The following is a 10,958-nucleotide window of genomic DNA, read 5'->3' on the forward strand; positions in this document are numbered from 1 at the left end:
GAGCATTTTCCACACCGGCTGGAGTGTGTGGTGGACTATGGTGGCTCAACCGTGGCCGAGAACTCAGTGACGGCCACCCGGTTTATTTTTGGCTTCCTGGGGCCGCTGGTGGTTGTGGTCGTCTGCCACAGTGCCCTCCTGTGTCGTGCTACCCGACGCCGCTGGCCACTGGGCCTGGCCGTTGTGGTGGGGTTTTTTGTCTGCTGGGCCCCCTACCACGCGCTGGGACTGGTACTCACCATGGCGGCCCCACACTCCACCCTCCTGGCCCAGGCCCTGCGGGCTGAACCCTTGGTGGTGGGCCTGGCCCTTGCTCACAGTTGCCTCAATCCCATGCTTTTCCTCTATTTTGGGCAGGCTCAACTCCGCCAGTCTCTGCCAGCCGCATGTCGCTGGGCCCTGAAGGAGCCACAGAGCGAGGACGAAAGTATGGTCAGCAAGAAATCGACTAGCCACGACCTGGTCTCAGAGATGGAAGTGTAGGCTAGGGGGAAATCGGTTTCTATCTTTCTATCCTATTTTGCAAGATGGGCTTCAGGCATAGCTGGATCCAGGAGCTTAATGATATTGTCATTTGTTCTTTTATTCATTCAACAAACATTTGTTATGCCCCTGCCATGTGCAGTGCAGATATAAAACATTTCCATCATTGCAGGAAGTTCTACTGGACAAGGTTGCTCTAGAATATCACCTGTTCAGATCTTTGAAATCACATAGTAGTGATACCCTCTTAACTCCAGGACAGCACTTTACACACAGTTTCTCCTTTAAGGTAATTCTTACAACAACCCAGAGGTCGTTTTCCCAAGATCGCACAACAAGGAAATTATAGAGCTGAGATTGGATCCCATGTTTACCTGACCCTAGTATCCATGCTCTTGATCATTGAAAATTTCCTTCAACGCCTTCTTCAAATAGTCTCCTCCCTGGGGAACAGAACATTTTGTTCTCCAAGTTCTGGAACAAAATTTCCCAGCTAACCTGTAAGTTTTCCAAGGACAACATCTGGGCTAGTTTAATTTCTGTCTCGCCTCCACCCTTCCCAAACTTTAAAAAGAGACAAACTATGTTTGTGTACACCCTATTTTCTTCCAACTAGATTGTGAGCTACCCAATGATGGGGATCTTTTTGTTAAAAAAAAAAATCTGATACAGGGACATGTCTTAGGTCAACAACACATATTTTATTTTTTAATATTTTATTCAGCATTCTCATGGAGAAGGGAATGGCAACCCACTCCAGTATTCTTACCTGGGAAATCCCATGGACAGAGGACAGAGGAGCCTGGCAGGCTACAGTTCATGGGGTCACAAGAGTTGGACATAACTTAAGAAACTAAACCACCAGAATTCTCATGCATGATCCAAAATTGCCTTATCAAATGAATCCTGTCCTGGGACAATTTATATAACTTCATGAAAAGTTGGAAGAAATCTTGCTGTTAATCCATTGGGGCCAGGTGCCATTTAGGAGAGTTCTTTGTACATTTGTAAACAGTCTTTTGTATTTTTTGAAATTTGTTTTCCTTTCTTATTGCATCAGTGTTACTTCTTGTTAAAAAATAATTAATTTCATAAAAGCTTTTAGAGTCTTTCTCAGCAATTTTCCATAGAAGTCCTTTGATCATGAAAAATAACCTTGTTTTTGGTTTGTTGCAACTTCCTCCTTTTGTTCTTAAGTTTGTTCTTTGGTTTTTGTTTATTTTTAGCATGAATGTATCAAGTTCTTTAGGTTTCCAATTAGAATGTTTCCCAAGAACTAGTTTCAAGTTTTCTACTCAATCCTTAGCATTGGTAGTTTGTTATTTTCTTCCTAACTTCATATTTGTTGCTTGCTTTCTCCCATTTTCATTTTTAAAAAAAATTATAGTTCTCTTTTGTACGTTTTAAGCAGATGTTAGTCAATTTCTTCCCCTTCTTCTTTTGATCATGACACAAGAATTGGCCTCTCGATGTTCTAATTGCTTCCTAAGGATTCAATAGTTACATACAACTTACCACTTGACATTCCAACTCATTGTAGAATAAATAATTTAATATGCTCAAAACGGAAGTATGGATTTTCTCTTTCAGCCATCCTCCTGCTTCTTTTCCATCCCAATTGATGGCAACTCTATTTCCAGGCGCTCAGGCCAAGAACCTCGGGCCACCTCTGTTTCTCTCATATTCACAGTTCATGACCAGTTTATCAGCCAATCCCTGCAGATTCTATTTTAAAATATCAATTTTCTCCACCATCATCCTGGTCCAGCCATCTATCGTGGCAGCCTCCCCCTTGGTCCCCTCTTCTTATCTTGAATCCCTGTAGGCTGTTCCCCACATCGGAGCCAGAGGACTCTGTTAAAATCTAAGTCACATGGAACTCTGCCCATGGACTCCACCTCACTCAGATTGGAAGCCAAAGTCCACACTTGTATCCTCCTCCTCTCTCCCACCTCATTCCCTATTGTTTTCCAACCTTCATCCAACTACACAAGCCTGCTTGCTGACCCTTGAACCCTCCAAGTTATGTGGTCATCTCAGTCTTTGCCTCTGTTGCTTCCTCTACCTTGAATGCTCTGGCCAAGGGATCCCCATGGCTTGCAACACTGTTTTTAGCTCTTTGCCTAAATGTTACTTTCTGGGAGATGTCTTCTCTGACTGTCACTGGACCAAATAGCATCACTCCTTGTCCCTTCCCTGCTTTGTTTTACACCATAGAAAATGCAGTTCTGCTTGACATTCTATATATTTATTTTAATCTACGTGTCTGTCTCCCTCACCAAAATATAAACTCCTTCGTTTTGTTCATTTCTGTACCCTCAGTACCTAGAACTGATTCTAGAAATGAAAGCTTCTTAACCATGATGCTATCCAAAGGAAAAAGGAGAATGATGCAAAGGATATAAAAAATGAAAGATTTAACATTTATCAAGCGCCTATATGTATAATAGTGAAAAAAGTTTAGCTACCTTATGTATGCATACTTTTGCATTTGTTTTTCCCAACAATCTTGAAAAGTAGGCATTATCCTCGTTTTATAAATAGGGAAACTGAGGCTCAGTGCCGCAATGACTGACCCATCTAGGACTAAAGAGGAGTCACTTTTCTCCTTCAAGTAGTCACTCATTCAACATTCACCGACTATCTAATCCCTGTGTTTGTCTCTGGAGAATCTAGGACCTTCAAGACAGAAAGCTTGGAAGTTGAATTGTATTATTCATTAATGAGCTGATAGGGTGAATTATACATGAATAGATTACATTAATGATTGTGAATTATAATACATCAATGTAAAGACCCTGATGCTGGGAAAGATTGAAGGCAGGAGGAGAAGGGGACGACAGAGGACAAGATGGTTGGCTGGCATAACTGACTCGATGGACATGAGTTTGAGCAAGCTCCGGGAGTTGGTGATGGACAGGGAAGACTGGCGTGCTGCAGTCCATGGGGTCGCAAAGAGTAGGCCAACGACTGAGCAACTGAATGGAACTGAACACATCAATGTATTAATAATTAATACATTAATAATAATAACTAAATCACGGGGGGGTGTTTTGATAGTGTCTGGGCTCAGGCCAGCGTCCTATTTTGGCTAAACCCCTGCGTCCGGGCGACCCACAGATACAATTAGCTGTTCAGAGGCAGGATAGACCAACTCTCCACCGTCACGCCTCCACTGGCCCCCAGAGGGCGCAGCGTCACCCGAAGCTCCGCCCAAAGCGAGGCGGGGCCTGATCATTCTGTACGCAGGCGCACAGTGAGCCTTGGGCTCTCGCAGCTGCTCATTGGTTCCTCTTTCCGCCTCGGGGGCTTGGCTGGGCCGTGAGAATGGCGTGCGCAGGCGCAGGACCGGCTTCGGGCGCGTGAGCGGTCCTGGGGACCGGAAGTTGAGGCGATCTCGGCGGGTAGCGAGGTGAGGGGGGCGGGGCGGCTGCTTCGGGCGGTGGTGGCGGCGACTGGAGCCCGATCGGGATCGGGAACAGCTTGGGAGCGGGCTGAGGGGAACGGGGAGACCCCGAGATGAGGCAAGGTGTTGGAGGAAGCCGAGCAGCCGGGAGAAGCAGATAGAGATGGAGCCTGAGCGTTGCTAAGAGAACTGAGGGTCAGAGAGGTTGAAAGAAATGGAGGCACAAAAAGGAGTTTCGAGAAACTGAGGGACTGAGAGACGGGGAGGTTGAGAGAGGAGAGAAGCTGAAAACTGGAGAGATCGAGGGCGAGAGACTAATGGATCCGACGGAGAGAGGCTCACAGGGTCCACGAGAGAAGTGTGATCGCACCGTGAACTTGGGAGATGCAAAGAAACGTAGAACGATGAGAGTGGAAACTAGAGTTTTGAGAAAAGTGTACATATTTGTGAGTGTGATGTATATGTATGCATATAACTATATATGAGTGATGTAGAGTAGTGTCTGATGTGTGTCAGCCCTAAGTAAATGTTGGCTATTATTAGAGCTTCAAACTAGGTGACAGAATTTTAGATGGAGAAATGGAGAGTCAGTGATGGAGAGAGAAGAAAACGGAGAGTCACACACACACACACCAAATTCAAACAAAATGAGAGATGAAAAACTGAAGAGGAGGAGTGGAGTCAAATGGAGAAAGACAGTTGGAGAGAAAATCAGAGTGAAAAACAGATCAGGGTGGGAGAGAATCAGAGAAATGAAGAGTTGGGACCAGTCAAGGAGAGGGAAGAGAGGTAAGGGTGGTGAGCAAGATGGACCAGAAAAAAGAGACCTGAAGATGGAGAGCCAGAGAAGAGAGATGGGGAAGTAGAGAAAATCTCTAAAAGCCTTGAGCCTAGGAAGTACAGGCCAAGAGATGGTCAGAGGCACAGTAAGAGAGAAACTAGTCAAGCCAAGAAGTCCAAAAGATAGCCTAAGACTAGACACCTTGAGAGCCATAAGGATGCCCTCATTCTGACCCACATACATACGTAAGGCAGTTAGCAGCCTGGGAGGAATGCTCCCCTCCGTTTCATTGTCCCTGTCTTTTTCTGAGACTCACTGGCCCAGCATGGCAGCATTTTCAAGGCCTTTTCCTTTTTGTTCCCTGCTAGAAAAGAAATTCCCTCTGAAGGTGCCATGGTATCACCCAGCCCACGTGCTTACCAGGAAGTGGTGGGCACTCCCCACAAGGCTACTCTTTTATGGGTACAGCTCTGCCAGTCCACAGGTTCTTCAACTGGCTCTTGCCTGGCTTTGATAAACCCTTAACTGGCTCTGATAACTCCCAGGGTTGGTCTGGGTCTCTCTGAGACTAGAGATAGAACCTCTGAACTCTGTTCTGTGATGGCCCTTAGAGACTGAAGGCTGAGGAGGAGAAAGCATTGCTAATAAACCAAGGGGAACTGTGGCCTTTTGAGTGTAAAATTCTTTCCAGGTTGTATGCCTGTGGTTCCTCGCACTGTTTTCTGTCAGTCATCATGGAGAGAAAGCACTGGGCTTGTATGTCAGTTACTGTTTCGCTTCTCTGTGTCAGGCTAGGTAATAAACGTTGCAGTGTTTTGAGATGGGGATTGTTCCCATTTTTCAGATGAAGAAAACCTCAGAGGAGTTAATTTGCACGTGGACGCCTATCTGGTAAATGATAAAGCTGAGGCTGAAATTCAGATCTACCTGACTGTGAAGTCTTTACCATGGAAGGCTCGGGACCCTTTTGTCAATTTTTTTTCATTAATTTTTTTTGTTGTTTTGGCTATGCTACACGGCATGTGGGATTTTTAGTTCCCGGGTCAGGAGTCGAACCTGTGCTCCCTGCATTGGAAGCATGGAGGCTCAACCACTTGACTGCAGGGGAAGTCCCTTAGGACCCTTTGAAGATCATAAACTCCTTTAAGAATCTGAGTGATGGGCTTCGCTCCAGAAAATAGCATATACAAGGGGATGTGCTTCATTGGTTAGGAGTTTACGCAGCTAAGAAACCAGGCCTTAAGCAAATGGACTTAGCGGTGAAATGGACTTTTGGAAGGAACTCAAGCACTGAATGGCGTTGCCAAGCTTCTCCCCTGTCCCTCTTCCACTTCTGTCCTTGTGGTTGCTTGGTGACCATCCTTGTGTGTGCCTCCTTGTGCCCACATGCAGTCTTTTCTGTAGGAAAGATTTCTAGGAAAAGACTATTTAAGACGTGCTACAAACAGCTCCCTGCTTATATCATCCTTGCTTAGCCAACAGTAGATAAGCTTTTCTGTGCTAACAGCCTAGTGTAAATTCCTGGGAAGGGCCCTGACTGCCTCTCCTTGGGTCACATGTCTACTCCTTAGACCAGTCACTGGTTAAAGGGGGAGTGGGATACCATGATTGGCCAGGCCTTTGTCACTTGCCCAATCAATAGGAGTTCTCGGACTTATAGGCAGTGGAAACCATGTAGATTTCAAGAAGGGCTACTCTCCCAAGGAGAGTGCATTTGTTTTTCAGGAAAAAAAAAAAAAAGCGGGAAGTGCCAGGCAGGCAAAAACAAACCATGCAACACTTGCAAAATCAGGCACTGAATTCCAGATGGTTTCCGGGGATCCTGAAACTCAGTAGACCACGCCTCTCATGTTGTTGTGTCTCATGACCAAGTTCTGCTGTTGGCTGGCCATGTGACCTACATTCCTTCAGGTCCAAAATCCCCTTCTTGGGGATCCTTCCCTGACTCCCAGGCATGGTCAAGGAAGGCTCCTGCAGCCCCCGGGCTTCCTTTCTTGCTGCCCCCATCTCTGGATTGTCAAGAGTCTGGTGGCAGGACCCCCTGTGGGCGCTCAGTGTGGTCTTACCCATTGCTGTCCCTTCCCCTAGTCCAGTGCTTGCAAAACAGCAGGCTGTCAGTAAATGTGTCTAATAAATGACTGTCTTCTGTTTTTTCCTGCAAACATCCAGGGCCTGCAGCCCCAGGATGAACTTGTGTCCATCCCAGAGGTCACCACAGGAGTCGTGAGGTGCCCTGTGCGTCACCAGCCTGACCCAGGCCGCAGGCCATTTGCTCTGCCAACTCCTGTGTCGATCCTGTAGCACCACTGAAGAGGAGATTAGCTCTTGGAGGAGAAAGTGCTGCCTTCTTGCCGGCACTGGCCTCTCACTGCAGCAAGTGGGGAATGTCCGAGAATATTTGGTATAGGGGCTCAGAACTGAGGCCGGTTTTGTGACAGCCCTGGGATTGGCCACGGCATGCCGCCTCCCAGAACAAGGGAGGGCAGGGGTCCCTGGGACCGACCCCGGGCTCCCAGTCCTGAAGCGGCCCCAGAGAAATGGAACTGGAATTGTCCCGAGACACGGCGCCTCTTTGAGGATGCCTTCTTTGGCGATGAGGATTATATCCGGCAGGGTTCTGAGGAGTGTCAGAAGTTTTGGACATTCTTTGAACGCTTGCAGAGGTTCCAGAATCTCAAGACCACCAGGAAGGAGGAGAAAGATGCCAGGCAGCCCAAGCACAGCCACCCAGCACTGGCTGACTTGCCTCGCGCCTACGACCCTCGCTACCGCATCAACCTCTCCGTCCTCGGCCCGGACGCTCGGGACTCTCGGGGGCCGGGCAGGCGCCTGCCCCCGGAGAGAGTGTCCGAGTTCCGCCAAGCCCTGTTGCACTACCTGGACTTCTGCCAGAAGCAGGCGTTTGGGCGACTGGCCAAACTGCAGCGGGAGCGGGCGGCACTGCCCATTGCCCAGTACGGGCACCGCATCCTGCAGATGCTGAAGGAGCATCAGGTGGTGGTGGTGGCGGGCGACACGGGCTGCGGCAAGTCCACCCAGGTGCCCCAGTACCTGCTCGCCGCCGGCTGCAGTCACGTGGCCTGCACCCAGCCCCGGCGAATCGCCTGCATCTCACTGGCCAAGCGCGTTGGCTTCGAGAGCCTCAGTCAGTATGGCTCACAGGTGAGTGGGGCAGAACAGGCTTCCAGGTTTTCTCACATAACCTCACGGGATAAGTTAATATCAGTGAAGTTACGAAAACACTACCCTTCTACCTGGCAATGCTTCTCCTAGAAATTTTTTTATAGGTTGGCCTGGATATGGTCCAAATGACAAAGGCGCTAACGGTAGCCAGTTTAGTACTGTAAAAAAAATTGGAAATGCCTAAATGTTTATCAGTCTTTCTCTAGGCAGTCAGAAAAAAAAGAATGAGGATGTTTCTTACTAATGATATCTAGGGTTCTAATCCTGGCTCGACCACTTAAAAATTGTTATTGAGACTTCCCTGGCAGTCCAGTGGTTCAGAATCCACCTTCCAACGCAGGGGACTTGGGTTCTATCAGGGTCAGGGAACTAAGATCCCACATGCTATGGGGCAACTAAGCCTAAGTGCCCCGACTAGAGAAACACATCTGAAATCGAGGTGTGTACGATGTGAGGTAAGGGTTAAGATATGTTTCCTTTCAATAACATTTTTTAGCCTGTTTACTTTGGATGACTGGCTTCAGTTTCTCCATCTGTGAGATGAGGGTAATAATAGTGCTTACATTGTGTGGTGGTTGTGAGGATGAAATGAGTTGATATACATAAAGATTTAAAGTAGTTCCTGGTACTTAGAAGGGACTCAGAGAAAGGTTAATCGTTACTATTGTAATTAATTAGTATCATACATCAGGCTCCATGCCAAATACTTCATGTGCATTAGCGCATGTAATTCTCAGGGCATCTAGAAGGAAAAAATATGTCTCTGGGATGGAATTGCCCAAAGTCGGCAGCACTAAGTGGCAGAGGTGACATTCGAACCCAAGCCTATTGGTCTCCGGGCTCTAATGTGGGACACTTGCTCAGGTTTTTGATATGGGGAGGGTCAGAGGCTACAGGACAGGCCCAGTGTCCTCTCTGACCACCCCCTCCCACCCCCCACCCCCAGGTCGGCTACCAGATTCGTTTCGAGAGCACGCGCTCGGCGGCCACGAAGATCGTGTTCCTGACGGTGGGGCTGCTCCTCCGGCAGATGCAGCGGGAGCCCAGCCTGCCCCAGTACCAGGTGCTGATCGTGGACGAGGTGCATGAGCGGCACCTCCACAACGACTTCCTCCTGGGGGTCCTCCAGCGCCTGCTGCCCCAGCGGCCCGACCTCAAGGTTGTCCTCATGTCGGCCACCATCAACATCTCGCTCTTCTCCAGCTACTTCGGCAACGCCCCCGTGGTGCAGGTGCCGGGGCGGCTCTTCCCCATCACGGTCAGTGCTGCCCACGCCTCCCGCCGCCCCCACCCCAACCCCCAAGCCCCAGACTCCCCACCCGGTCCCTGGCCAACCTGGACATGTCGCTTCACTTCTCTCCTTCTCTGTTCCCCATCTCTTTAATTAATGACCTTCTCTCTCTTTTTAAAGTTTTTCTGTATTTATTTTGTGGCTGCTGCACTGTTGCAGCATTGCATGAGCTTCTCATTGCGAGGCTTCTCTTGTTGCGGAGCACAGGCTCTACAGCTCGGACTCAGTAGCTGAGGCGCATGGACTTAGTGGCTCCGTGGCACGTGGGATCATCCTGGACCAGGGACTGAACCCATGTCCCCTGCATGGACAGGCAGATTCTTATCCACTGTACCACCAGGGAAGCTGCTATTTTCTGGGCATTTGCGGTGTCCTAGGGAGAGTGCTAACTGCTTGTTAGAGGAGAGCCCAAAATTTAAAGGCTCAAATAACACAGAAATTTTTCTTATCTAACAGAATAGAACCAACTTGTCCAGGCTAGTCCAGATTGATGAGCAATTCTGTTGCACATGGTCATTCAGGGACCCAGGCTCCTCCTTTCTCATCGCTTTACCATCTCACAGGGCAGGGTTTCTCAGACTCAGCACAGTTGGTATTTTGGGCTGGATAATTCTTGGTTGTGCCCTTCAGGGTGTTTATCAGCATCCCTCAGAAGTGGCAGGGCCAGGACTTAAATCCTGCTCACAGATAGATGTGGCACCGGGCCAGGTAGCTTCTGTTTGCCCTTCCAGATCTCCTGTGCCCTTCCCTACCTTCCTGTCTGCCCCGGCAGGCACTAACGACCCCCCTCCACCCAGCTTCTCCTTGGCCAGTGGAAAAGGAGAGGCCGCCCCTTCCCTCGAGGTCTGCAGTGGGCTAAACCTCGAAGCTCCTTCCAGGACGGCTCTCCGCACAGTCCTCTCCTTTATGGTTTGATAACCGCTCCTTCCTCTTGTTCTTTGGGGCCAAGGCTTGATAACAGCTCTGAGGCTCCTCACGGCAGGAAATGCAGCGTTCCTTGTGGTTTCTGGATCTCAGTGCCCATCAATCTGTCTTCTAAGTAGTCATTAAAAACAGAGAGGGTGCTTTCAGAGAAGTGATTTTGAGGGTTTCAATTCCGACTCCACCCCTTAAAATTTTGTCATTGTTGGAGTTATACTCCAACTACAAAAGATTTATGTGTATCACAAGTGTATAGCTCAATTAATTTTCACGAATTAAATGTCTCAACGGGGACTTAACTGGCGGTCCAGTGGCTAAGACTCCGAGCTCCCAATGCTGGGGAGCCGTGTTCGATCCCTGGTCAGGGAACTAGATCCCACATGCCGCAACTAAGACCTGGCACAGCCAAATAAATAAAAAAATTTTTTTAGTTTTTATCACAAGAAAAAATTTTTAAAAATACTTGAATGGAGCCAGTATCTAGGTTAAAAGGCATGAAACATTACCAGCACCCCGGAAACCTCCCAGTTACCTTGATACTTTGTCCTTTTCTCACATCCTCTTCAAGCTGAATATTTGAGACAGTTTGTCCTCTGTCTGCTGCCTGGCTGGTCTGTCCTCTCCATCAGCCTGTGGCCTCCCCGCCCCGTGGTCACCTGGAGTGACCAGGTCTGCTCCTGCCTGGGGCTGTCTCCTCGCAGGTCGTGTACCAGCCGCAGGAGGCTGAGCCGACCACGTCCAAGTCAGAGAAGCTGGACCCGAGGCCCTTCCTCAGGGTGCTGGAGGCCATCGACAATAAGTACCCCGCCGAGGAGCGGGGCGACCTCCTGGTGTTCCTCAGCGGCATGGCAGAGATCAGCGCTGTGCTCGAGCCCGCCCAGGCCTACGCCAGC

The 10,958-nt window shown here is 48.8% G+C and overlaps 2 protein-coding genes across 2 annotated transcripts in view; both read left to right on the forward strand.

Moving 5' to 3' along the window:
* Positions 1-6: 6 nt before the first annotated feature.
* C5AR2 (complement component 5a receptor 2) lies at positions 7-2,043 on the forward strand (the record flags this gene model as incomplete). The annotated part of the gene is made up of 1 exon (XM_010852659.1): positions 7-2,043. A coding segment is annotated over one exon (477 nt), but the record flags the coding sequence as incomplete, so codon positions are not given.
* A 1,434-nt stretch (positions 2,044-3,477) lies between these two features.
* Positions 3,478-10,958, forward strand: part of DHX34 (DEAH (Asp-Glu-Ala-His) box polypeptide 34) — a 27,507-nt gene continuing 20,026 nt past the window's right edge. The window contains exons 1-4 of the mRNA XM_010852717.1: positions 3,478-3,895; positions 6,840-7,832; positions 8,800-9,111; positions 10,767-10,957. Of these exons, the coding sequence (XP_010851019.1) occupies positions 7,128-7,832; positions 8,800-9,111; positions 10,767-10,957 (1,208 nt within the window). The 5' untranslated portion in view covers positions 3,478-3,895; positions 6,840-7,127. The remainder of the gene's footprint in view (positions 3,896-6,839; positions 7,833-8,799; positions 9,112-10,766; position 10,958) is intronic.

This window comes from Bison bison, unplaced genomic scaffold (assembly GCF_000754665.1).
Source record: "Bison bison bison isolate TAMUID 2011002044 unplaced genomic scaffold, Bison_UMD1.0 scf7180017864313, whole genome shotgun sequence".
NCBI lineage: Eukaryota > Metazoa > Chordata > Mammalia > Artiodactyla > Bovidae > Bison > Bison bison.